This window comes from Bos indicus, chromosome 9 (genome assembly GCF_029378745.1).
Source record: "Bos indicus isolate NIAB-ARS_2022 breed Sahiwal x Tharparkar chromosome 9, NIAB-ARS_B.indTharparkar_mat_pri_1.0, whole genome shotgun sequence".
Taxonomy (NCBI): domain Eukaryota; kingdom Metazoa; phylum Chordata; class Mammalia; order Artiodactyla; family Bovidae; genus Bos; species Bos indicus.
In genome coordinates, this window is record NC_091768.1 from 75,050,357 (window position 1) to 75,076,893 (window position 26,537).

General features: G+C 36.4%; 1 protein-coding gene across 1 annotated transcript in view; it reads left to right on the top strand.

The window, feature by feature from the left end:
• PEX7 (peroxisomal biogenesis factor 7) overlaps positions 1 to 26,537 on the top strand; it is a 78,824-nt gene that overhangs the window by 43,121 nt on the left and 9,166 nt on the right. The window contains exon 9 of the mRNA XM_019967492.2: positions 15,538 to 15,637. Coding sequence (XP_019823051.1) covers positions 15,538 to 15,637 — 100 coding nt within the window. The remainder of the gene's footprint in view (positions 1 to 15,537; positions 15,638 to 26,537) is intronic.

The window sequence follows — 26,537 nt, forward strand, 5'->3', positions numbered from 1 at the left end:
TTTAAGTTCTCTTTCTTTCTTAGCCAAGCTTTGTTGTTGTTTATAGTTGCTAAGTTGTGTCCGACTTTTTGCAACTCCATGGACTGTAGCCCTCCGGACTCCTCTGTCTATGGGATTTCCCAGGCAAAAATACTAGTGTTGCCATTTCTTTCTCCAGGGGATCCTCCCAAATCAGGGATTGAACCCCTGTCCCCTGTGTTGGCAGGCAGATTTGTTTTTACCACTGAGTCACCTGGGAAGCCCTAGCCAAGTTTTAGAGTCCCCTGAAGCTCTAGTCACCAAGGCCATAAAAGCTCTGCTTGGAGGTCTTAACTTACCCTATCTCATTTGAATCTATAAAATGGATCCACATCACTGATTCAACAGGGCTAATTATCTTGAAAGATTTTTATGCTTTGGCTTTTGAAGTCATCTTGCAATAAGTGGCTTACTTGTGATGGATTATGATTTCTTGGCAGTCATTATGCTTACTTAGGAATTTTTGTGAAGTAAAAAAATCCAACATAAAAATTGTTTTTAAATGGAATGAAATGTTTAAATACAACACTTAACAATTAATAATGTTAAATTTATATGTAGTTAATTAAAAATTGATTTTAATTTTCAGCTCTCAGACATTCTTGTAGATCCTTGAAAGCTTATAGTCCTACGCACTTAGGGCAATGTGTCTGTTTACTCCTAAGTCTAAAGCTGGCTTACCCCCACTTTACTGAAATTGCTCTGGCAGAAACATCAGTGACCTCAATAATACCACATCCAGTCCACTTGTCAGCACTTGTCGTACTGGACCTTGTTGCTGTATTTCAAATTGTTGATCAGTCTTTCCTTGTTAAAACTCCTTACCTTAGGGATTCCATGTTCTTTTTTGTTTTTATTTTCTCATCCTCCCCAGCCCTTCTTTTCTGTACTTCATCATAGAATCTCTTTCTCTCCCCTTTAAACTTGGTAAACTCTGGCTCAGTATACTTTTACATATGCATTCTAGCTGATACTGCCCACCCCCTTGTCCAGCTCTGACCTCTCTTGCCCAGCTCAGGCCCACTTCTTCAGCTCGCTGCTGGATGCAGGCACCTGAGTGTCCACACAGGCATTTCATTCTTTATTTCTTCACTTCCTTCACTCTGCAAGGTTTGCATATTTCTCTACGTTATTTGTCTCAGTTATTGAGAACAGTAGCCCTAGTCAGGTCTAAACCCTGGAGTTCTCCTTTTTTTCTATAAAATTGAGAAACGCTTTCCCAATATGAAGTGGAGTTAAAAAAAATTTTAAACCCAGTTTCTTCACTGGCAGTATATACAGACAAAATCATTTTTCTTCCAGAAATAGGATTTTAATTTTAACATATAATTTTGAGGGACTGGCATCCTACCCCAGTATTCTTGCCTGGACAGAGGTGCCTGGCAGTCTATAGTCCATAGGATCGCAGAGTCAGACCACAACTGAAGCAACTTAGCCTGCTTACATAGCTACTACTGTTCCATCTTCATACAAGATGTAACTAGAGGCTGCTATTCATATATTCCAATATAGGGTTATCAAAGATTTCTTTATGTAAAGGAAAATGAATACAAAAAGAAATCAAAATCATTTGAAAAACTTTTAATTTTTGAATGTGTGTATATATGTATGCACATTTGTAACTCTCAACACATGTTAAAAGTATGACTTTTAATTGTACTAATTCGTTGTTTGACTTTTGTCTCATTACTTGTGAGTGGTGACCACTCATTGGAAAGGTCAGGAAAGGTGCATTTTGGGTAGATTTTTACTCCATGTGCTATTAGTTAAATTTATCCTCTGAAGAATTTTAAATCTCATTGGATTGATAATATTTTTAGTGACAGAAAAATTATTTTAAAACAACAACAAAAAAAGATATAAGACATAAGACGAGCAGTCAACTGTTTAGTTTATAGCACTGGTAATTTTATAGATAGCCCTGTAGATTCTGTGTGGCTGGTTTCTCTAACATAGACTTTTCAAATATATATTTTCATTTACTTATCAATTTATATTTTGTTCAGTTTTTAAGCTTTTAAAACAGTTTACATGGAGGGCATTATATCAAAACTGATGCTATGGAGGATATTTTAGTTTTATAAAATTCAAGTTCTATATTTTTTATGTGGGTAGATTATCATATCTAACTGGGAAAAGTTTTAAGTCCTTTCTTTACCTGTAGAGTAGCTCATTATGTTTCATCAATTAAGTAATAAAGATCTAAAAAAGTAATGTATAACATAGATTTGAAATTATTTAGTATAGTTTAGGTTAAATAAAAACTCCAACCTTTTGGAAAAAATGTCAGAACTCCCTTCAGCCGATAGGCAGTATATTCTATAGAAATGCACATTGGTTCTTTCTAAACTTCACTCAGAATAGTACTTAATTTTAAAATATTTAATAGTGAATTATTTACATTCTTTTATGAATGTTATCATCATCGATGTTAGTCTGTTATCTTTCTTCTGATATACTCTCCATTAAGTTACTGTTTTTTCTGCCAAGACATGTTTGTTGTATCAGCCACACATAAGTATGGTTTGAGTTCTAAATGCTAGTGTTTGGTTTTATATCTATAGATCATTTCATAAACACAGGCAGAAATCAACAAAGTAGATATGTATGAATCCAGGCAAAAGTAAAAGCTGCTTTAATTATGTTCCTTCATTAGGAAGGACGTTTTGTCTCTTCCATGTATATAACAAATACTTCCCAGATAAAGATATAAATTTCATAAATTGATAAAGCTAAAATTATTAGTCTCAAACAGAGTAACACTTTTCCTGTTTCAGGATAGTTTTATAAATATTCTAACTTTTAAAACATTTTAAAATCAGTGCACTTTGATAACAATAAAGCAAACAGAAGGGTTTTTTTTTTTAGACTTTTTTGGACTTAGATTCTTTTTGCAAGAAAAATTTGAAGTGAATTTTAATTCCAGTGTTTTCAAACTGTACTTATCCACAGCTTATATGAAACTGTTTGCCCATACCAGCAATTTTAATGTTTCCAACTGAACTGTTCAGCTCCTTTTTGGATATAAAATGGTACAGCTGTGCTTTTAAAATTTAGGCATATTTTACAGAATGGCTGTTATCTGCTAGCTATTGTAATAAACAGCTTGGACTATCTTGCTGAGAAAATGATAAAAGCAAAGACTTAAAGAGAAATAGAAGCTCACAAAGGAACCTGAAGCTTGTCAGTTGTGTTGGCATAGTGGCAGATAGGTAGTCACAAAAACAGAAGTGGGATAGTGAAAGATATATTTGAATAGGCCAGTTTTCATTCCAATCACAAAGAAAGGCAATGCCAAAGAATGCTCAAACTACTGCACAATTGCACTTATATCACATGCTAGTAAAGTAATGCTCAAAATTCTCCAAGCCAGGCTTCAGCAATACATGAACTGTGAACTTCCTGATGTTCAAGCTGGTTTTAGAAAAGGCAGAGGAACCAGAGATCAAATTGCCAACATCCGCTGGATCATGGAAAAAGCAAGAGAGTTCCAGAAAAACATCTATTTCTGCTTTATTGACTATGCCAAAGCCTTTGACTGTGTGGATCACAATAAACTGTGGAAAATTCTGAAAGAGATGGGAATACCAGACCACCTGACCTGCCTCTTGAGAAATCTGTATGCAGGTCAGGAAGCAACAGTTAGAACTGGACATGGAACAACAGACTGGTTCCAAATAGGAAAAGGAGTACGTCAAGGCTGTATATTATCACCCTGCTTATTTAACTTCTATGCAGAGTACATCATGAGAAACGCTGAACTGGAAGAAACACAAGCTGGAATCAAGATTGCCGGGAGAAATATCAATAACCTCAGATATGCAGATGACACCACCCTTATGGCAGAAAGTGAAGAGGAACTCAAAAGCCTCTTGATGAAAGTGAAAGAGGAGAGTGAAAAAGTTGGCTTAAAGCTCAACATTCAGAAAATGAAGATCATGGCATCCGGTCCCATCACTTCATGGGAAATAGATGGGGAAACAGTGGAAACAGTGTCAGACTTTCTTTTTTGGGGCTCCAAAATCACTGCAGATGGTGACTGTAGCCATGAAATTAAAAGACGCTTACTTCTTGGAAGGAAAGTTATGACCAACCTAGATAGTATATTGAAAAGCAGAGACATTACTTTGTCAACAAAGGTCCATCTAGTCAAGGCTATGGTTTTTCCTGTGGTCATGTATGGATGTGAGAGTTGGACTGTGAAGAAGCCTGAGCGCCAAAGAATTGATGCTTTTGAACTGTGGTGTTGGAGAAGACTCTTGAGAGTCCCTTGGACTGCAAGGAGATCCAACCAGTCCATTCTGAAGGAGATCAGCCCTGGGATTTCTTTGGAGGGAATGATGCTAAAGCTGAAACTTCAGTACTTTGGCCACATCATGCGAAGAGTTGACTCATTGGAAAAGACTCTGATGCTGGGAGGGATTGGGGGCAGGAGGAGAAGGGGACGACAGAGGATGAGATGGCTGGATGGCATCACTGACTCGATAGACGTGAGTCTCAGTGAACTCCGGGAGTTGGTGATGGACAGGGAGGCCTGGCGTGCTGCGATTCATGGGGTCGCAAAGAGTCGGACACGACTGACCGACTGAACTGGACTGAACTGAACTATATCTTGAATAGACTAACTGTGGGTTGGCACGTTCCCAGGTAACATAGGAGTTAGGACCACAGACTATGGAGCCAGATTGTTCTTTACTTCCTGTGTAAGTGTGAACATCTGTAAACTGGAGATAGTGATAGTACTTACTATGTTAAGATGGTTGTGAGGATTAAGTGAGTGATACACACAAATGCTGGCACATAGCAGACACTGCATAAGTTTTTGCTACTGTAGTCATTATTAGTGTTGAATGGATGATGACAGAGAGCATCTGTTTGGGGTTGAGGCCGATTCCTGGTCTAGTCTTCAAGGGTAAGGTAATAATCTTTGTTTTACGCCCACACAGTCAGCCTCAACCTGACCTTTGGTGGTCCTCTGTCTGCATCCTTGGAGTTCGGTTTGCAGTGAAACAGTGTGAAACTTGTCAATATGTTCTCTGGTACATAACTTTGAAATACAGAGTTTTAGCCTTGAGTTCTAAATATATATATACACAAGGTAATAGTATTTTTATAGTATTTTTTATCTGTGCTTCTCTTTTGTGTAGACCTGGTAATGACAGCATTTGAATTTATTAACAATTTATTATTCAACATAGAACGTAGGGAGGGCTGACCAGTGGTGTGGTGATAGATGTTTAACAACCAGCTCTCTAGGTGAGCAGGGGGAGCCTGATTTGTAGTGTTTGAAGTAGGAGTTCAGTGTGTAAGTACTCCCCACAAGGCAGGGTCAAGCTACCAGTATGATACGATGTCGATAAACTTGGGGTCAAGAAGAGACATGCACACCAGCTCTCACAAGCCAGTACACTCCACTGGGGCTGGCCCGAGACCTCCACGATTGCTGTCTTAATAATTGTTGACTTTTTAAAACTTCTGTAATTACCGGGTTGGCCAACCCAGTGTATATTCCGTTTCATTGCAAAATGTCTGAAAAGGAAAGGTATACACCAGATTAACTTTTACTCAAGCATTCTCTACCTCCTTTCTTTTCAGTGGCTTTCTGCCCGCTGGGCAGAATATTTTTTCCCTGCAGTGCATCTTAGATTTCTAGAACTTTCATATTGTCTCCCTAGGCTTTCAGAAGAACATTCTTACCCTCCCATGGAGGTAATAGGGCCTGAGGCTTACTGTGTATGTTTTCCTAGTTATATTTGCACTCTGAAGTTACACCTTTATTAATTCTTAGTGGGGACATAATTGATTGTGTGGCAGTGGTGGGCGACATTACCGGCATTTGGTTGGCAGTGACCATGCATAAGGTCCTACAGTGGTCCTGACAGTCCTTACAGTTATGAATTGACTCCCCTTCTTCCAGTGTCAAAAGTGCTCCGATTTTTAGTGGGGTAGGGCCAAGAGTAGCTAAGTCTTTATATGCCAAAAATCCTTCCACATCAGTATCTGTTCTTACATTTTAAATATTTTCACACAACACTACTACTGTGAGGGTGTGCCCATTTATCCAGAAGACAGTTGACGCAGATGGAAAGACTGACTGATGTCACATAGGTGGCAAGTAATAGACCCAAACTTGAGCCTAGACCTTCTATTTCCAGTCTTTTTATATTACTTGATACCTGAAAATTTCTTGTAAGCCCAGGGTTCTTTTATTTCTGATCAAAATTGCTAAAAACTAGCAGAATCACAGAAACACTCAAATCCTGATGTCTGTGAAAGTCGCTCAGTTGTGTCCATCTCTTTGCAACCCCATGGACTAACTATACAGTCCATGGAATTCTCCAGGCCAGAATACTGGAGTGGGTAGCCTGTCCCTTCTGCAGTGGATCTTTCTGACTCAGGAATTGATCCAGGGTCTCCTACATTGCAGGCAGATTCTTTACCAACTGAGCTATCAGGGAAGCCCTCATGATGTCTGTAGTTTATTTTTAGATAGTTCAGCAGAGATTATTTTATATGCGTATGTGTAGAGGGAGAAAAAGCAAATGTGGCAAAATCTTAAGAACTGGTGAATCTCGACGTATTCACCAGTATATGGATGTTCAATATATATTATTTGACTTTTTCTGTGAGTTGGTAATTCAAAATAAAAACATTTGAGAGAAAAATAAACAGTGTTTGATCGTGTAAAATAAAATTCTGAAAATGTTTCTTATTATCAATACCTTCTAATAAATGTGATAATTATAATGTTTAATTGTAAAATAAGATAAATAGCTTTATTATGTTGCATAAGCATGAAAACGGCCTTTAGGTGAATTGTAGTAAATTTAAAAGCCTAACAAAGCAGCAGACACAGAAATACCTTTTATCTTTGTCACATTTACTCGCCGGGGATTTGCCTTCATACAGTAAGTGTCTTAACTTTGGTGTGCATGACAGGCTTTTTTTTTTTTGATCCTTATGATTATTAGCACAGAGATTTCCACGAGCAGATACTTCTCTTTCTTCCCCTTCCCCATAAAAAAAAGGTCAGCCAAAGCAAACAGATAGTATAGCTGAATATGTACTCTGTCTCACAAACCTTTCATTTCAACTTTACCCAGTCCCTTACTCACAAAAAAAAAAAGGTCAGTCAAAGTAAATAGATGAGAAATGTGAGGAGCTGAACGTGAACGCCTGTGCAGCTTCACATGATCATTTTACTTCATCTTTTTCAGACAGTTGCTTTTAGTTCCTCTACATTTGTTCCTCCAACCACAAGAAATTGTGTGGCTAACCATAGGATGCTAATTGTTAGTTTGTCGGAACAGATTCTTAAAATGATCAGAGTTGTTGAATGTTCCGTGCCTTTCAGAGATCTTAGGTATAAATACGTTTGTAACTCTCATCACTCATCACATTTTTTGCTTTGTGACAAAGGTTCACTAAACTTCATCCCTGGTATTAAGAAAGCACCTTAATGTAGTCATCTCTGGTTTACTTTTTTAATAATGAGAATATATGCATTCACAAGTTTCTTTAATTCTTGCAAGGATATTTTAGTACTGAATATATTTTGTGTTAGTAAAGCATGTAGTCTGATTACAGGGTAGGACTCATCTCTTTCTTCATTTTGTCCCTGGCACCTGGGGCGTGGATATACTAACATAATTGTTTATAAATACAAGTGAATTTAAATTATATGAAAATTTATGATATCCTTTGGTCACTCTGACCTTAAGAGCCTGCAAGCAGTTGTATATAAATTAGGTTTTCACTTTGTGTTTTAAGTAGTAATTCATAAAACTGAATTTAAAGTAGAAAGTCATAATGTGATAAAAAAATGATATTTATCAAAGAGAAAACTTGCTGTTGTGTTTAACATGTGTGTGTGCTTAGTCACTAATGACTTGATTGCAAAATTTTACTATTGAACAAGTTTGAAATCTTTTATTGGTATCCTGATTGTTAACTGAAGTTACAGAAATATATTTTTGTCTTTTTCTACAGTTAATTGTAATATGCACTTTACTGTTATTTCTCTTTAAACTTTATATACCTAATGGTTAAGATATTTGTAGGTATAAACCAGTATCTCTCGAGTTTGTTAGTATGTTCCCAAAGATTTTTTCCATTTGACTTGTTTAAATTAGAAAATTCTTAAGGTAATTATTGTCATACTGGAAAGATCTTTTGATGAAGTGAAGCATAAATTTGCTAGTTAAATGCTGGGTGAAACAATGAAAATAATTTCCTATAAAATGAAACACCATATTAATTAGGAAAAAAAACTTGTAAGACTTCAAATTTTAAGTACCTTGATTCATAACTGCAGAACATTTTCCAGAATTATTTATTACTAACATTTTTCTGTAAGAATCACCAAATCCATGTCTAATTCATAACCTAATGCAAGTGCATGAAGAAATAGATCTAAAAGGAGTGAGGAATGTTAAGCCTTAGCTTAATGCAGTAAAAGTCACCGCTTTGAACTTTGAATTGTGCTGATTAGTTCCAACAGAAAATTTATGGATTTTTGTCAGTTAATTTGCATTATAATTTAAAAATTCTGTTGTGCAGTGTCAGGAAGGCAACTGACTGGATTTTGTTGTGTATGTTTATACAACATCTAATGTAGATGTTGCTTTGCCTCATCTTCTGTAGTAGGAAGTCAAAAGATAAAAATCTAAAAATGAAAATAATCAGTGATTTCTGTGTATTATTTAGAAATATGGAATAAAATATCAGAGAAACAGCTAAAAGAATTTAAAGTGATTGCCTCTGAGGTGAAGGGTTGAGGAGGTGCATCAGGAAGCATCTGCTCTTTGTCATGAACTTTGCAGAAGTAATGGACTCTAATCTGTGCAATTATCATTTTTAAGAACAGGGTTATAGAGAGAGAATCTCAGTGTTTTCTCCTGTTAGTTATTTGCATGCATAGTAAGTCTTTATTTTGAACAACGGGGTACTACCTGTCCGCTGTTAGAAGTTTACTCTGTTCCCTGAGAACTCGGGGATAAATAATTCACCCTTGAGGTCTGTCCTGTTACCCTAGTCTAGAATGTGCCAGCACTAAATGTTCTAAAATTGAATTCTTAGAGGTTTGACCTAATAGATTGAACTGTATAGAGAATGCAAAGAAATAGAGGAAGACAATACAGAGAATAAAAACCAGTAATTATTCATCTGTTTTCATCTTAAAACAAAATTCAGTAGCGTCCCTTTTCTTTCTCCACTGTTAGATCCTGTGTTTGTGTGTGTGTGCACGTGCTTGCATGCGTGTGTGCATGTGTGCAAGTGTGAAACAAACAGTCTTGAGCTAGCTTCAATATAAAGGGAATATTTCTCAAAATAACAGTTCTCATGAGGTCGTGAGGTTCTCAATCTGTGCTGTGCATTATAATCACCTGGAGAATGTTTGCACCTTCCAGTGCCTGAGCTGCACCTCAGATGAATTAAGTTTCTCAAATGATTCCAGTAGTCAGGGTTGAGAACCACTGCCCTACGGCCTCCTTTCCGCCTAAGATCGCTGCTGTTTCTAATGGGAATTTGTCACATTGGTATCTTGAAATAAGCTTAAGAAGTTCTGCTTTGGATGGTGATTCCCAAACCTAGTTGGTTGAGCAACATTATTTCCTGGGGAAAGCTTTCTAGGTTCATTTCTGATGTACTCAGAATTTTCAGGAAAAAATTCCTCAGCAAAGCTGGGAAGTGTGTATTTTTTGAATGTCTGGTATAAGGAGCTTTTGGTCCATCATTTGGGAACCAGGTCTAAAGGTGATTTAAATGTTACATTATTTGTGAGATTGGCCCTTGTTATTTCTCTATCTTGTGCTTTATATCCTCACTTAATTTTTTTATTCATCCATTCATGAAACATTCTTCGGGTGTCCATGTGTCAGACAGACATTTTTATACATGCAAGAGATACAAATAGGATACTGTCCCTGAATTCAAGGAGGCTACTAGAGGAAAATGTGCTGTGCTTAGTCACATCTGACTCTTTGTGACTCCATGGACTGTAGCCTGCCAGGCTCCTTTGTCCATGGGGATTCTCCAGACAAGAATACTGGAGAGGGTTGCCATTCCCTCGTCCAGGGGATCTTCCCAACCCAGGGATCGAACCCAGGTCTCCCACATTACAGGCAGATTCTTGACCATTTGAGCTACCAGGGAAGCCCAAGAACACTGGAGTTAGCCTGTCCCTTCTGCAGGGGATCTTCCCGACCCAGGAATTGAACTGGGGTCTCCTGCATTGCAGACGGGTTCTTTACCAGCTGAGGTGCCGGGGAAGCCCCACTAGAGGACAATAGATCTGTAAATAAATGTATAGTGGAAGCATTGTAAGTATTATGCTGGAAGCCAGAAACGTGGGAGTCAGTCTTGATTTCTTCTGTCCTGTTAATTCTGCCTAGATTTATTTCCATCCTCCCGGCCTTTCTTCATCATCGCTTGTAGCACCTTAAATCCAAGCTGCTTTTTCTGCTTTCCACCTGGCTATCTCCTCAACCTTCAGATTTCAGCTCAGGGTCACTTTACTCCTAAGTTCATTCTTACATCCTTCTTCATTGTCTTTTGAGGGTACTTGTCAATTGCAATTACATTTGTGTTATTGTCATTTTTTTTTTTTAATGTCAGTCTATCCCACTGGACAATGAGCTGCAGGAAGTCTGAGGTCAGCTCTCTTGCTTCTCGTGCTTGTCCCTGGCATATTCCAGGACTTACAAATTGTTGAATAAATAAGTAATTAAATAATGAGAAAAGAAGATGTTGTGACATTTTTGCTCATCACTCTAGAGTCTTTTAGACCCAAACAGTGCAAACAGAGGGACTTATAATGGTGCAGTTTGCTTAAAATTTTAAAAACACGAGAAGACCATGAGTGGTCTTCTGATCCCTAAAAAATTAAATTACGAGCAGTTTGAAAACAAAGGCTTCATAATTAACTAATTACTAATTAATTAAAACTAATGTACATCTAAGACATTGAAAAGTTGCCAAAACATTTCCCCATCTTTTTTTTTGAAGTTAGGAAAGACAAAGAGTTAATAACTCTAAAGTTGAAAACAGAAAAGGAAAATAAAGAACTTTGAAAAATATTTTAAACCTGCTGAGCTCACCTATAAGCTAAATTTCAAAAGCATTAGTATAGAGATTTCAAATTACATGTAAATAAAGTAAAAAGTAATTTCGACTTAATTTTTGAAATAATTTTGATGTTTTGTTTAGACACAGTACTACATGTTTGCTATGTTCATGAATTGTAGAGTCAGAGGCGAAAAGAAACTCAACCCAGACATTGTACTATGATGAATTTTTCTTTTTCCATCTCCAGTTTAAATGAAAAATGTTCCTACAGTTCTGTAATATTTTTAATTGTTGGAGGCCTTTCCAGTATATTTACTTCCCATGAGTCAGTGATTTCATCAGCAAAGAGACAAAAAGGCACCAAGTAGTATATGTGCTAGACCAAAACAAACATTTCACTTAAAATAATATGTCTTACTTGACCACTTAATGATACATGTGGCCTGACTTCTCCCAATTAAAAGGAGCCAATTTTACTGGCATGATCTGGAGCCCTAAAGTCCAGAGGAAGACTGCAGGAAGAGCACTTGCCCACTCCCTCCATCAATTGCAAGAAAACCTGGAAAAAAGCTCACCTCCTCCTTAGAGTTCACCCCTTCCTGTTGCAACATGAATGGAGACAGAAGAATTCTGGCAGTGTATACATATCAAACTGTTAACAGTGGTTGCCATTGGAGGGTGGGAATGAAGAAAAATACATTTCTTTCTGTTATTTATTGAAAGAGCCATTTGCGATTAAGAAACAAATTACAGTGTATAGTCACATTGTTCCACTTTTGGTTTTCTCAACTGATTTAGCTTATGCAGTTTACTGTATTCAACTTGATGTTTTTGTTAAGACATTTTAATTAGGTGAAAATTATTAATATTAATTCAATCTGAAGCTTGGTTCTCTCTATTTAGCAGATCCTCTCAAGGCAAAAACTGGCTTCATTGTTCCACATCCATTTCTGGGTTTCAGTGTTGTCATGGTTTTTACCTGAGTGTTCCTTGCTGATGCTTTTATGAAGTTTTTCTGGTGTTTGTTTGTTTTTCTGTATTATGTAGGATTTGGGTTTTTTTTCCAGCAAGAGTATTGGTCTAGGCACCTAGTCAGCCATTCTGCTAGGAATGAATGTCTCATTGTTTTTGCACTGTAATATACACTTTATATGTTACATAATTTCATAATTACATTGGAGCTGTGAAATGGTGTAATAGTCAATATTGCTATTATGACATTCACTAGACTAGCCCACCTTTCACCAAATAATAACCGTAGAGTGTTAGCATGCATTTGTTTCATGAGGGTTTTGCAAAATGCACAGTAATACTTGATAGTTTCTCCTATGTTAAAATTAGGATGGTATGAATCTGTGGTGTGGAACTGGGTGGGGCCATGACCGCCCATTAAACTGTGTATTAGAGCAAATTCAAACTGACTTTTTGAGTAGAATTTCAGCCCTCCTGCATGTGTGACTTTCTCTATCGCACTTGTTCAAGCTAAAGTTGGATGATTTCACACACGTGCCCTTATTAGTAACCAAATTTTCTTAAGGCCACCTGTCTTGTCCTCAGTGCTGCCTTATCCTTTAACTGGCTTAAAATAACAAAAGAACAATAAAAATTGTTTTCCAGAAACTTGTCAGGAGAGTATAAACAAATCCACGTTCAGTTCAGTCGCTCAGTCATGTCTGACTCTTTGTGACCCCGTGAACCGCAGCATGCCAGGCCTCCCTGTCCATCACCAACTCCCGGAGTCTACCCAAACCCATGTCCATTGAGTCAGTGATGCCATCCAACCATCTCATCCTCTGTCGTCCCCTTCTCCTCCTGCCCTCAATCTTTCCCAGCATCAGGGTCTTTTCTAATGAGTCAGCTCTTCACATCAGATGGCTAAAGTACTGGAGTTTCAGCTTTAACGTCAGTCCTTCCAATGAACACCCAGGACTGATCTCCTTTAGGATGGACGGTTGGATCTCCTTGCAGTCCTAAGGACTCTCAAGAGTCTTCTCCAAAACCACAATTCAAAAGCATTAATTCTTCGGCGCTCGGCTTTCTTTACAGTCCAACTCTCACATCCGTCCATGACTACTGGAAAAACCATAGCCTTGACTAGACAGACCTTTGTTGACAAAGTAACGTCTCTGCTTCTTAATATGCTATCTATGTTGGTTGTAACTTTTCTTCCAAGGAGTAAGCGTCTTTTAATTTCATGGCTGCAGTCACCATCTGCAGTGATTTTGGAGCCCAGAAAAATAAAGTCAGCCACTGTTTCCACTGTTTCCCCATCTATTTCCCATGAAGTGATGGGACCAGAAGCCATGATCTTAGTTTTCTGAATGTTGAGCTTTAAGCCAACTTTTTCACTCTCTTCTTTCACTTTTGTCAAGAGGCTCTTTAGTTCTTCACTTTCTGCCATAAGGGTGGTGTCATCTGCATATCTGAGGTTATTGATACTTCTCCCAGCAATCTTGATTCCAGCTTGTGCTTCCTCCAGCCCAGCGTTTCTCAAGATATACTCTGCATATAAGTTAAATACGCAGGGTGACAATATGCAGCCTTGACGTACTCCTTTTCCTGTTATCTTTAAAAAAATTCTAAAACCATTTTTCTGGTTTGTATTTAATTCATTCTATTGAAAATAAATATAAATCTCAAATGAAGTCAGAGAGCTGTTACCTGGATTAAATGACCTTCCCGTAGAAGGATTCTGCTAAACCACCGTTTGGTATGATGCTGTTGACTCATGAGGAATAACCCATGAAACATCTCTGTGTTTCCTTAAGGAATGTTGAGAATGCCTTCATTACCCAAGTATAGGATTAGGTAATGTGAATTCCCAAGGATGAATTTCCTTCTGAAATTTCCAAGAGCAATTTGGATGTAGACACTATGAATTCAGGGCCTGGTCTTGTCTCCTATTCTGCTTTGACTGCTGAAAGGCTTAGCATTCCAAGGTCCTTCCTGTCAAGTATATACAACGTCATGAATATATATATTTTTTTACCAGTCTCATTACAGGTTTGAATTGAATTTCCTACCCCTACTTTTCCTTTAACTTATACATTTTTTGCCGTATTAAATGCATATTTTAAAAACCATTTTAATATTTTTTGGAACAAAGTGTGTATGTACAAAATCATTTGATTATTGACTCAAATAATGCAAATCAGTGAATAACCATGTTTCATGAAGGAAATTATACAATTATATATTTACTTTTGGTTATAAACATTATCAAGATCTGGAAAATTAGATTTCAGTACAATTCTGTCTCTAGATCCAAATGAACAAATACTCAAAAACATCAGAGACTGCTATTATAATTTCTTAGAAAGACCACAGCCTGTACCCTCATTTGTTTAGACAAGATATTTTTCAAAAGTAAAATGACTCTCCTTAAATATTGTGTAGATTTCAGTGATCTGATAAATGGGCTGTTTATTCATTGTCTCTGTGGTACCCCACAGTGGATTCTCCATAGCAACAGTCCTTTTCAAACTTAATAAGACCAACTCTGTATTTATTAGGGAAATAATACCACCAGGTTAAACAAACTGACTGTTGGTTCTGTGTATTTACTCTCTTTCAAAGAGATCTGCTAAACCTTCAGTGTGTCCCATGTTGTAGATGATTAGGCAAGCTGAATTAGTATGACTCTGTGATTCTGAATATGCCATTTTTGTGGTGTGTATAGAGTCAAATAATGAAGATGATGAGCAAATAAAGCTTCAGACATAAAGTACTATTTTGTGCATTGAGAACAGGACAAAATTCTTCTCTGTATAGTAGAAATCAGAGATATATTATGATAAATATTACCACTTCCAGTCTATAGAGGATAAATAGAATATTTAATTTTGGCCGAGGAAAACATATTTCAGTTTTTCTTGCCTCTAGAAATTACATTGATGTGGAATCTATAAGAAAGGCCCTGCCTCAGAAAAAAGATAATTTCAGAATTACAGAGATTTTCATAAGAGAACAGATTCTTTTTAAAGACTTTGAATTGCTGTTGAAATGTAAATTAAACCTACAATCTGTTCATGTCACTTGTTGAGAAATGAAGTAGTATTTAAAAACACAAAATGTTAAGAGTTCATGTAATCCAATATCCTTATTTTACAGCCATGAATGCTTTTAGAATTGCTAAAAAAGCCTAGTGTGTCTCATCTCAAATGTCCTTGGACAGTTTTACTTCTGGCCTATAAAGTATACTAATGGGAATACAATAAACTTCTACAGAAGTACATTGATTAATAATTCCATTTGGGTTTTGTCTTTTTATATACACTGGAAAACACATTTTTTTCTTTATTAGATTTTTATGTAGATTAGCAATGGGGCTCTGCATTTATGTTTGGTTGAGCCTGTTTTGATAAAATCTTTGCTATGTTTAATATCTGTTTTTTCGTAAAGTTTTTTTGTAGTTTTAATATTTAAATTATTTCTTTTTCTTTATATTCACAGATTCTGGAACTTTTCAAAGCCTGACCCTCTTCTTGAAACAGTGGAACATCATACAGAATTTACTTGTGGTTTAGATTTAAGTCTTCAGAGTCCTACTCAGGTAATGGATCAATCTCCTCATATTTTTTCCTACCCATACAGTTTACAAATAGCTCTACGTGTGGCATGCATTGCTTTTATGAACAAAATTCCTGCCTTTAGGGCAAGGTAAAGTACATTTACTTAAGAAACCTGACCTTTTTCCGCTGTGTAAACTTGAGCGTTTGAAATACTAGGGAAGAAGAGGTATCCAGAAACTTGACATACTTTTCTCCTCTCGAAGGGTTAACTTTGCTGAGAGGAAAAGGAAACTTCCCCCAGATTATTGTGCCTAACTTGTAGACTCTGCCAATGGAAAGGGTAACAGGAGAAGAATGGAGTGCGGAAGGATTGGCCCCAGAGGAGGATGGAAGTCAAGCGTGTGTGGTCCTGGATTCAGCTGCCCGCTGAGCAGTCGAGATTAAGGGCTGCCATTTCCCTCTCAGGACTGTGTCCCTCACCTCCTCCCAGGTCGGAAGAGAGGCTCCGCATGGGGAACAAAGTAGAGGAGAGTGGCTACTGTTTTAGTTACCAAACCTCATATTTTCCCCTTTTTGTTTTCTTGAGGACTTTTTAAAATATTCTTCAGGTTTTTAATAAAGCAGTTTCAGTTTTGGAAATTGTAAACTCAGATCAGAAACACTTGACTACGTTGAGTGATAAGATACTTTAATAATGCAGGCTATGTGAAAATACCATCCTGTTACTGAAACAATATGTGGAAATTCTACTGTATGACTAAGAAGTTATGCATTTATGAGAACTTTTAGAAGTTAAACACAAAGCAAATTCTGTTTCTCATTACGGTGTGCTTAAATTTAAATGAATACACGGGTTTATTTTTATTTTAGAAGTTCAAGACATAATTCTGAGTTTAAAATATTCTCATTGTACATTAAAATATTCTCATTAGCATTAGAATAGCTTTGAAAATGACTTAGTTGAAATAGTGATGAGTGAAATGGTATGATCCTTAATGTAAATACAATGTGTTTTAAATATACTGGTTCCTTTTCTGAGAAAAACATTTATCACAGAAGCTGTTTTTAATAAAATAATCATACCTGTTTGCTATCCCAGTTTATAAAAATGTTGCAATGTGCCTATTGAACCATGACAATACCCAAAAAGGGACCCTAAATTAGATATTTTCCTTCTCGTATATTTCTGTTGACCCATCTCTACAATCCCCAGCCTGTGGTCTGAGGCAGTACATATGCATCCGTGAGGCACGGCAGCTCCTCAGCCAGGTCTTGGAGAGTGCCAAATGTCAAACTGGTGTTTTCACTTTCGTCAGATAAATACCGAGAAGTGTAATTCCTGCATCATATAGTAGTTCTATTTTTAATTTTTTGAGGAATCTTCATTTTTTTCCCCATTGTGGCTGTACCAATTTGCATTCCCACCAACAGTATATAGAGGTTCACTTTTCTCCACATCCTCGCCAACACTAATTATTTCTTGTCTTTTTGTTAAGAGCCGTTCTCATAGGTGTGAGGTGATACCTTATTGTGGTTTTGATTTGTATTTCCCTGATAGATAGTGAGGTTGAGCACCATTTCATGTATTATACCTGTTGGCCATCTGTATGGCTTCTTTGGAAAATGTCTATTCACTTCTCCTGCCCATTTTTTAATCAGATTATTTGTTTTTGGTGCTAAGTTATACAAGTTCTTTACATATTTTGAGTAGTAACCTCTTATCAGATATATGGCTTGCAAACATAGTCTCCCACTCAGTAGGTTATCTTCTTTTTTGATGATTTCCTTCACTGGGCAAAATCTTTAGTCTGATGTAGTCCCACTTGATTTTTTTTTTCCCCGCTTTTATTGCCTTTGCTTTTGGAGTTAGAGCCCAAAAATTATTACTAGGACCAGTGTCAAGGAGCTTACTGCCTATGTTTTCTTCTAGGAGTTTTATAGTTTCAGGTCTTACATTCAAATCTTTAATCCATTTTCATTTTTGTTTATGGTGTAAGATAGTGGTCTGGTTTCATTCTTACTGCACATGGCTGTCCAGGGATTTGTGTTTTTAAAGATCGTTCTGGCTATTGTGGGAGAACAAACCATAGGTATGACTAGAGATGGAAAGATGGAAAGATTCAGAATAAATTGCTAGATGTTTCATATGATTTAACATTTTCAGTGATTATACTTTTCTTCTCCCTGTAAATTTATCTCTTTCCCTTTATTTATATTCTGTCTTGGACTTTAAACTTTACTTTCAAACTAAGTTTTTTTAAAACCAACATTTTTTTTAAAAAGAGCATATCTAAAATCATCACATTGTAATGCAGGCATTTGTTTTATTTATATTATTAATGTATAGTTTTACCAAATAACGTTAAACTCCCTTCTAGGGGAAATAAGCATCAAGTTCTTAGTTCACCTCCCTGTCTTTCTCTCACTTATCTTATCTCAGTTATCTTTTGCTATATAACAAACTTCCTTACAAGCTAGTAGTTTAAACAACAATTTTCTTTGCTTACAATTAATTCTGTGATCTCACCTGGGGTCACTTACGTGACTCCAGTCATCTAGTGATTTAACCAGGGCTGTGTGATCTGAGATGGCTTCACACAGATACATAGAGTATAGCACTGGTTTTCTTCTGAGCCAGGTGTCTCCAGATGAGCCCAGGCTTCTTTACCTAGCAGTTGTAGATTTCCAGGAGGCTGATAGCAAGGTGTCTTCAGGACTAGACTTCAAAGTCACACAGCATTCCTTCTGTTGCAAAGCAAGTTACAAGGCCAGGTCAGATTCAGAGTGACAGAGAGACTCCACCTCTTGTTGGAAGTAGGTGCAAAGAATTGGTAACCATTTAAAATCTACCACATTAACCTTTTGTTGGTAGTTTAAGTTATTTTTAACATATATTTATCCTTTATTCTCATATATATGTATTCAAGATTACTGATTGCGTGTTAATTTAATTTCACTCTTTGTTCATAGTTTATTCTCTTAGAAAGTAGTTTTCTCTCACCTCTTAGAGAGTACCTTTCAATCTTCTTTCAAAAACTTGTCATCTCTTGTGTTGATTCTAACAGCTACGAGACTTTGCTGACGTACTTTTGGGCTTCCGTGCTTTAATATATTCCCTGTCTTAAAAGAGATTTTTCTTGTATTTATAATTTTCTTTTTAGCTTCTCCCTTCTTAGAGATCTGAAAAATGAGATCCAAAGACATTCTTGTATTATAACCTCCTTTCTTTCTGACTGAGTGTAAGGTCTTGTCTTTAAAAGTTTAAAACTTGACAAATAAGTGTCTGGGGTCATTCTTTAAGGATAATTGCTAAGAAATACTCCATGCCCTCTTGTTAACCAGGCTGAAATCATCTTTTAGTTCAGAACATTTTTCTTAGAATTTTTTCCCTCTGATCTTGATTTGTATAGTCCTGGCATTTTCTCTTTTCTCTCTTACCCTTATTATTTCTAAATTGGAAACCTTTTTTCTCTTTTCAGGCTAATGATTCTAGACCTGTAATATATGTCCATTGGTATAATTGAATTTTCTGTATTAATGTATTTTTAGAATCCCTGACTTTGTCTCTTCAGTATCAATTCTGCTCATTGATATTTAGTTTAGTATTTATAAGCTGGGTATAGGTTTATGTGTCATTATGCATTTGGAAGATAGTTATTTCTCTTTTAAAAAGCAGACATTACTAGTTCATTCCAAGATACCTCATCTGTGTGTTTAATAAATATATAGTTTTTCCTTTGATGAAATTGAGAAATATTTAGAAGAAAGAATAAAGATTATCCATGATTTTGCCACTCTAGAAAGAATCTGTATTATACCATATTAACTTATTTCTTTTCAGCCTTTTTCCAGGAATTTTTATTTGAAGTGTAATACATACATTGGAAAACACACGTATTTTAAGTGTGTAATTCAGTAAGTTACCAAGAAGTAACTACACTTGTGTAACAACCAGTTAGGTTAAGTATGGAACACACTACCAGCATCTCAAAAAGCCTAGTCATGCTTCCTTCCAAATCTCACCCCCTGTCTCCTTCCCAAAGGTAAATACTCTTCCAGTCATTTTGTGTACATGGTTTTCATTGTTGTGATTTTATCACATGTATGCATTTATCTTCCGGGACTCCAAAATATCAGTCCTTGGTAGTCATAATCTTTAATGAGTGAATTTTCTAGTCTGTCCATGAACATGTAGGTACTATAAAGTGTGAAAGTGAAAGTGTTAGTTGCTCAGATGTGGCCAGCTCTTTGTGACCCCAGGGACTGTAGCCCACCAGGCTCTGTCATTGGGATTGCAGGCAGATTCTTTACTGTCTGAACCACCAGGGAAACAAGATTTTTCCTTAAAATAAAGCAGAAGAAATTTTGTGTATTTTCATTTGGTGTCAGTGAAAGATGGTTAGATTTGTTTCTCTGTGTGTAAGTATATATATATGTATAAGATATATATATATATATATATATATATATATAATCATTATGCTGTATACCTGCAACTGATGTTAACATGTCAGTTCTGTCTCAGTTAAAATAAAATAATAAAAAACCAACAAATATTAGGCTATCATTAAAACATTCATCTCATGTTTTGATTGAGATCCCTAGTCCTACAATCATAGATACCAAGTTTAAAGGTTGACAGTAGATAAAATATTTTAAAACTCTCAGTATGAGATTGGAAAATCAGATTTTAGAAGACAACTAGCGTTGTCAGTAGATGGGATATATATGTCCTGTTCAGCTTTAGTCTGAAGTGGTATTTTGTGCTTCCGTCATAGACCGGCTTTAGAGTTGAAAAGAACAGGTGCCAGAAGCGCCCAGTGTTCTCAGGCATTAGGCTCTGTTGTTGCCTCTTCGAGGCTTTCATAATTGTGTAACATTTAACTTAAAATTGTATAACAAGTGCTTGTTTTCCCCCAGCCACAAAGCCTTCCCCTGGCCCAGCTCTGCAGGGTCTTCTGTAATCCTGTTTCTATTGCCCCTGCACTCCTTGAACAGCCCTTGCAGTGAGAGGTTCTGAAATTGTTCCCACCTTAGCCTCTGCTGTTTCTGGGTTCCCTTCCTGAATCAGTCGTTCACTCTCTTACTCATTTTTCTTTTTCTAGACTATGGTGCATTGCTTCTTAAAAAACAAGCAAAAATGCTGACAACACCCAGCAAGTTACTTTTTCAAAAAAAAGAAAAATTCTTTTAGGCTCTTGGTCCTACTCAACTTGCCTCTGAAGTCTTTTTGATTTTCCAGCCCATTCTCCACAATATCTTCCCTCAGCCTTCTGCGACATCATTAACACTCTGAACATTTGTCCTTACCTCCTACCTTATTGTATAAACAGACAAGAATGAATGTCTTCTTTCAGTTCTATGACCTCAAAATATTTATGTTCAGCTCTGTTTCTTCCCCCTTTGCATTAGGTTCCTAATTTTCTCACTGGCTTTTTCATTCAGATCTTTGCTTCCTCAATAATCCACTGTGGGATTTTGTTGTAGATTTCGTCAGTTCTTTTCTCTATTTTCAAAACTCAGTTGACCCCACTGTCTTACCTTCCTACCAGTAAATTTAGTTTCTCTTCTATTATTAGACATCAAGAATTAGTAGCTTAACTGTTGCTTTTACTTCTCAAAGTCAACACTCTCTTTTTAGCCCCTGTACCTGTCTCCCTTTCATCGTTCAATTGAAGTTAAGCCCCAAAAGGTCACCAGTAAAAGCTTCTGAAAACCAAGTTAGCCTTTTCTCGGACTTTTCTTTTTTTAGCTATATAATTTTTATAAAAGAAAAATCTTCCCCTCCTGTTGCTTTAATGTAAACCATGCTAACCAGTTGTTCCTTACTTCTTTGCTAAATATCTCCATCTCTTATGCCAGTTTCTTCCTTACCATCCTTCCAAAAGCAGATGTTCTCCAGTATACAAGTGTTAGTCCTCTTACTTTCCCACACCTTCTTCTCTAAGCTGGCCTTTAATTATATGTCAGTGATGCTTGACCTATTTGTCCAATTGCTTTTGCTGTGTGATCTCAACAGATGTTTCATTACTTTTCTTTCAATATTCCTAATGTTGCATTGGCTGGATGGCATTGCCAACTCGATGGACATGAGTTTGAGTGAACTCCGGGAGTTGGTGATGGACAGGGAGGCCTGGCATGCTGTAGTTCATGGGGTCGCAAAGAGTCGGACACTACTGAGTGACTGAACTGAACTGAATGTTGCACCTTGGAGCCAGACTCAAGACCTGGGAAACCATCCTAGTTTTCTTGTTTCTCTTTGCACCCCTAAAATTCAGTGGGCATCAAGCTTATGGATTTTTCCTTAGCAATATTTCTGAAATGTGGGCCATACTCTTCTAGCTCTGCTGCCTTAGATAAGCATTTATTAGTATCTCTGCCATGGATGACTGCAATCATCTCCTAACCGGTCTCTAAGCTCTTTCCATCATTCTATTGATTTCTCAGTGCTGCTTATTGGCAGAGCTCTGCATTATGCAAATCTGATTTTTTCTTAATCCTTGACCTTAAATATATCAATGGCCCCATTGAAGGCAAGAACAAGATGAGATTTGCCACCATTATTACTGTTAATCAACATGGTTCTAAAATTGTCACCAGTTAGTAATAGGAGAAAACAAAACGGAATATAAAAGGTAGAAAAATTTTAAAAGGTAGAAAATTTTATCTTTGTACTTCATACAATTGTCAAGTGTTATAATCTAAGAACCTCAATTTTAAACCCAGTAAAAATAATGAGTTCAATAAAAAGCAATAAAATATATAAAAAATGAATGCCATGTGGATATGTATAATCATCAGTTAAAGAGTAAAATAGAAAAATTACTTTTACATGGCAACAACTGTGTATGTGGTATGTATGATACATAGAAAAATAAAAGTTTTTAAATGTGCAGGACTCTAGATAAAGAAAATTATATACCTTTACTAAGGGACCTTAAAAAATGACTGGAATAAATGAACAGACACATCATGTTCTTGCAGCAGAATATTCTCTTTTTTTCTTGTGGCTATCTTTCTCATCTTATAAAAGATACTCCATTTGCCTCCTAATAGATCTTTCTCATCTGGAACACATGGTCAGCCATTCCTGTGACTGCTCTTTAAGGACTCTGACCATTAACTGTCTGCCATATTAGTTATGTACTAGTTTTAATTTACAAATCAACATAGTTAAATTGTCCTCTTCATCATGTCCTCTCAGAAACCTTTCAAGAGGCAGCCTATTACCTCCAGAATAGTCTGAACTGTTAATCTTACTTTCAAGATTCAATGTAATCTGTATTGCTATCTGATTTAACTTCTCACTATCCTATGTAATTTCCCTATTTTATACCAATTATATTTTATTATTTGTTATCTCCATGTGTTTGCCACTGTTTCCCTCTCTGTCCTCCACTTCTGCTTGTGCAAAGTATCTCTGCCTTTCCAAGTCCTGGCCAAAGTCTTCTCTCCCTTCTCTCCTTTCCCTTTTTTTGCTTCAGTAAATATTTGAGTGCCAGCCCCTTGCCAGAAGTTACATAAACTCCCTGATATGTAGGTACTGAATAAATGTTGAATGAATTAATGAGTGGATGAATGAAAAGACCCTTTTTTTAGTATACTAGTCAACACTTTCTTCAGTTCACTTCAGTTCAGTCTCTCAGTCGTGTCTGACTCTTTGCGACCCCATGAATCGCAGCACTCCAGGCCTCCCTGTCCATCACCAACTCCCGGAGTTCACTCAGACTCACGTCCATCGAGTCAGTGATGCCATCCAGCCATCTCATCCTCTGTTGTCCCCTTCTCCTCCTGCCCCCAATCCCTCCCAGCATCAGAGTCTTTTCCAACGAGTCAACTCTTCGCATGAGGTGGCCAAAGTACTGGAGTTTCAGCTTTAGCATCATTCCTTCCAAAGAAATCCCGGGCTGATCTCCTTCAGAATGGACTGGTTGGATCTCCTTGCAGTCCAAGGGACTCTCAAGAACACCACAGTTCAAAAGCATCAATTCTTCGGCGCTCAGCCTTCTTTACAGTCCAACTCTCACATCCATACATGACCACTAAGGAAAAACCATAGCCTTGACTAGATGGACCTTTGTTGGCAAAGTAATGTCTCTGCTTTTCAATATACTATCTAGGTTGGTCATAACTTTCCTTCCAAGGAGTAAGCTTTTTTTAATTTATTGGCTGCAGTCACCATCTGCAGTGATTTTGGAGCCCAAAAAAAGAAAGTCTGACACTGTTTCTACTGTTTCCCCATCTATTTCCCATGAAGTGATGGGACCGGATGCCATGATCTTCATTTTCTGCATGTTGAGCTTTAAGCCAACTTTTTCACTCTCCTCTTTCACTTTCATCAAGAGGCTTTTGAGTTCCTCTTCACTTTCTGCCATAAGGGTGGTGTCATCTGCATATCTGAGGTTATTGATATTTCTCCCGGCAATCTTGATTCCAGCTTGTGCTTCTTCCAGCCCAGCGTTTCTCATGATGCACTCTGCATATAAGTTAAATAAGCAGGGTGACAATATACAGCCTTGACGTAGTCCTTTTCCTATTTGGAACCAGTCTGTTGTTCCATGTCCAGTTCTAACTGTTGCTTCCTGACCTGCATACACTTTCTTACCTTTACTTAAACCCCATGCTGATTAACATAATAAACTACATTCTTCTCTGCAGTCACTTCCTTTGGGAAGCTGGTTGAGTAAATAAGACGTGTTTTCTTTAGTCTGTAGTTTAATACATTGCAATATACTATCTGCGCTGCTTTTTAAAATTTAGAGTTGACTCTTTGTGATTTCTTTCATTTTCTTTACATTCCTCTGCTTATTTCTCTTGTCCATTTTTGCTAAAGATATATAATTATCATACAGATAATTATAATAGATTAAACAAATTTCCCAAGGGCAAAAACAATTGTACACAAAATTGAGAGGAAAGAGTATAATGATAAATAAGAAATGGAAAATTTGTCAGTAAAGTAAACCTTTTAATTGATCTGTAGGATGTCTTTGTTATATTAACACCCATATTAAATCAATTGAAATAAATTACCTTATCAATGGCATGTGTAAACATTTTAATAAAATGGACAACATTGATAAACTAGGAATATAAATCATTTATAAATTACACACGTATAAAAAGTCTGATGTTTTTATTATAATGTTTTCCAAAATTTGCATTTATAGGATCATTATTATTGACGATGGTTTATAACACATCTTACTTGATCCATCAGTGATAAATTTTTATTATAAACTCCTTATTGACTGAATTTGTTTCTTTAATATCCTTGGGTCTACTGTGGAACTTAGCCCAGTACTTTACACATAGAAAATGGTAAAATATTTAATACAGTTGCTCTTAAGCATTCCATGTACGATGTCATGATGTATATGCTGTAGCTGAATTCAGAAATTAATAGGCTTTTTTGATAGATAATAAGTTTCTATTCTGTTTTTCAAGAATGCTTCTTTACATGTTTTAAAGAAATTGACATGCTAGGATAATATCAAGAAATTCATATTTCTAATTAATGTGCTTACTCTTAAAATTAGAAATATCAAATGCGCTGTTCAAAGTAAAATTGAACTAACAAAAAACAGATGTTTGTATGGGCTCTTACCTTATTGGTTATTTTTCACTGCTCTAGAAGATAAGAGCTTTTAAAAATAATAATGAAAAAGATTAATCTTTTCTTTCAATTTTACATTAAACAAATATAAAATATTCTAACAAACCATTTTTCCTGTAATGATAATTTTCATTCTGAGTTTTATTGAAAAGGTTGGTGTTTTGATCTCAGATTAAAGGAAGTTTAGAGGACATAGGGATGAAATGTACAACAATGGGAGCCTGCAAGGTAAGAAATAGTTTTCCGCTTGAATATCCCCGGGCAGACGATGCAGAGCCTGGAGGTCAGCCTATGCTATGGTGTCCACATGCACACTCACCTTCAGAGGAGAGGGTCAAACAAGGTCGGCCTTGGCAGCCAGCCTTCAGAAATCCTAGACGGGAGTCAGGAGTCAGAAAAAGCCTCTCTTAAAACATTAAGGGTTTTGTCAGAGGACTTATAATGCAGTTTAGTTGCCTTTAAGCTAGAACTTTTTAGTTCCTCATTTGTTCTTTCTTTGTTGCTGATGTATTAGTTGATTTACATTGTGGTAGTTTCCGGTGTATAGCATAGTGGTTCAGTATTTTTGCAGATTGTATCCTATTATAGGTTATTGTAAGATAGTGGGTATAATTTCTAGATTCTGCCAAGACACATAATCAATGACTCTAAAAAAAATCCTGTTTAGGTGTACTTGTACAAAAGTGTTTCCATCCATATGCGAATGTTGTTAGAAAACAGAAGCTATATTACCCAGAATACTTTCATTTTCTCCATAGTTATTGTGAAGCAAAGAGCCCAGTTTTATTATGCAGATGTATGATTAGCTTTGACACCTGAAAGATTTTGCCCATTTGTTCCCTTTAGAACAGATATTTTAAAATCTGTATTTACTTTATTTGGCCCTGTGGGTCTATCTATAAACTGTTCTAACCCATTTAGAACTCACCAGGGTACAAATCTAAAATAAAATAAGTAACACAAAAATACTGTTATTCACCATAGTTTAAATGAGTAATAGAATTTTGTAATGTGTTCAAGTAGAAATTCTGGATTCTTACTTATGGAGAATCAGGTCTGGAAGCTCCATAAACTTTCGGTTAAGAATGCTTCAGGTGTAAGACCAGTGATTTTCTTTAAAGATAGTTCAGTGTGTCTTCTTTCTTAGTCCTCCTCACAACTTACTGTCTTCCCGTCACATATCAGCCTTCCAGATTTGAAACTTAGATTCTAAATAAAAATGTAAAAATATGGCACGGGGTGTTTTCCATTTTATTAGTGGCAAATTAACCTCTTCTTTTTCCTCAAGATCAGAAGATAAATCTTCCTTTGAAAGATTTTTTTCA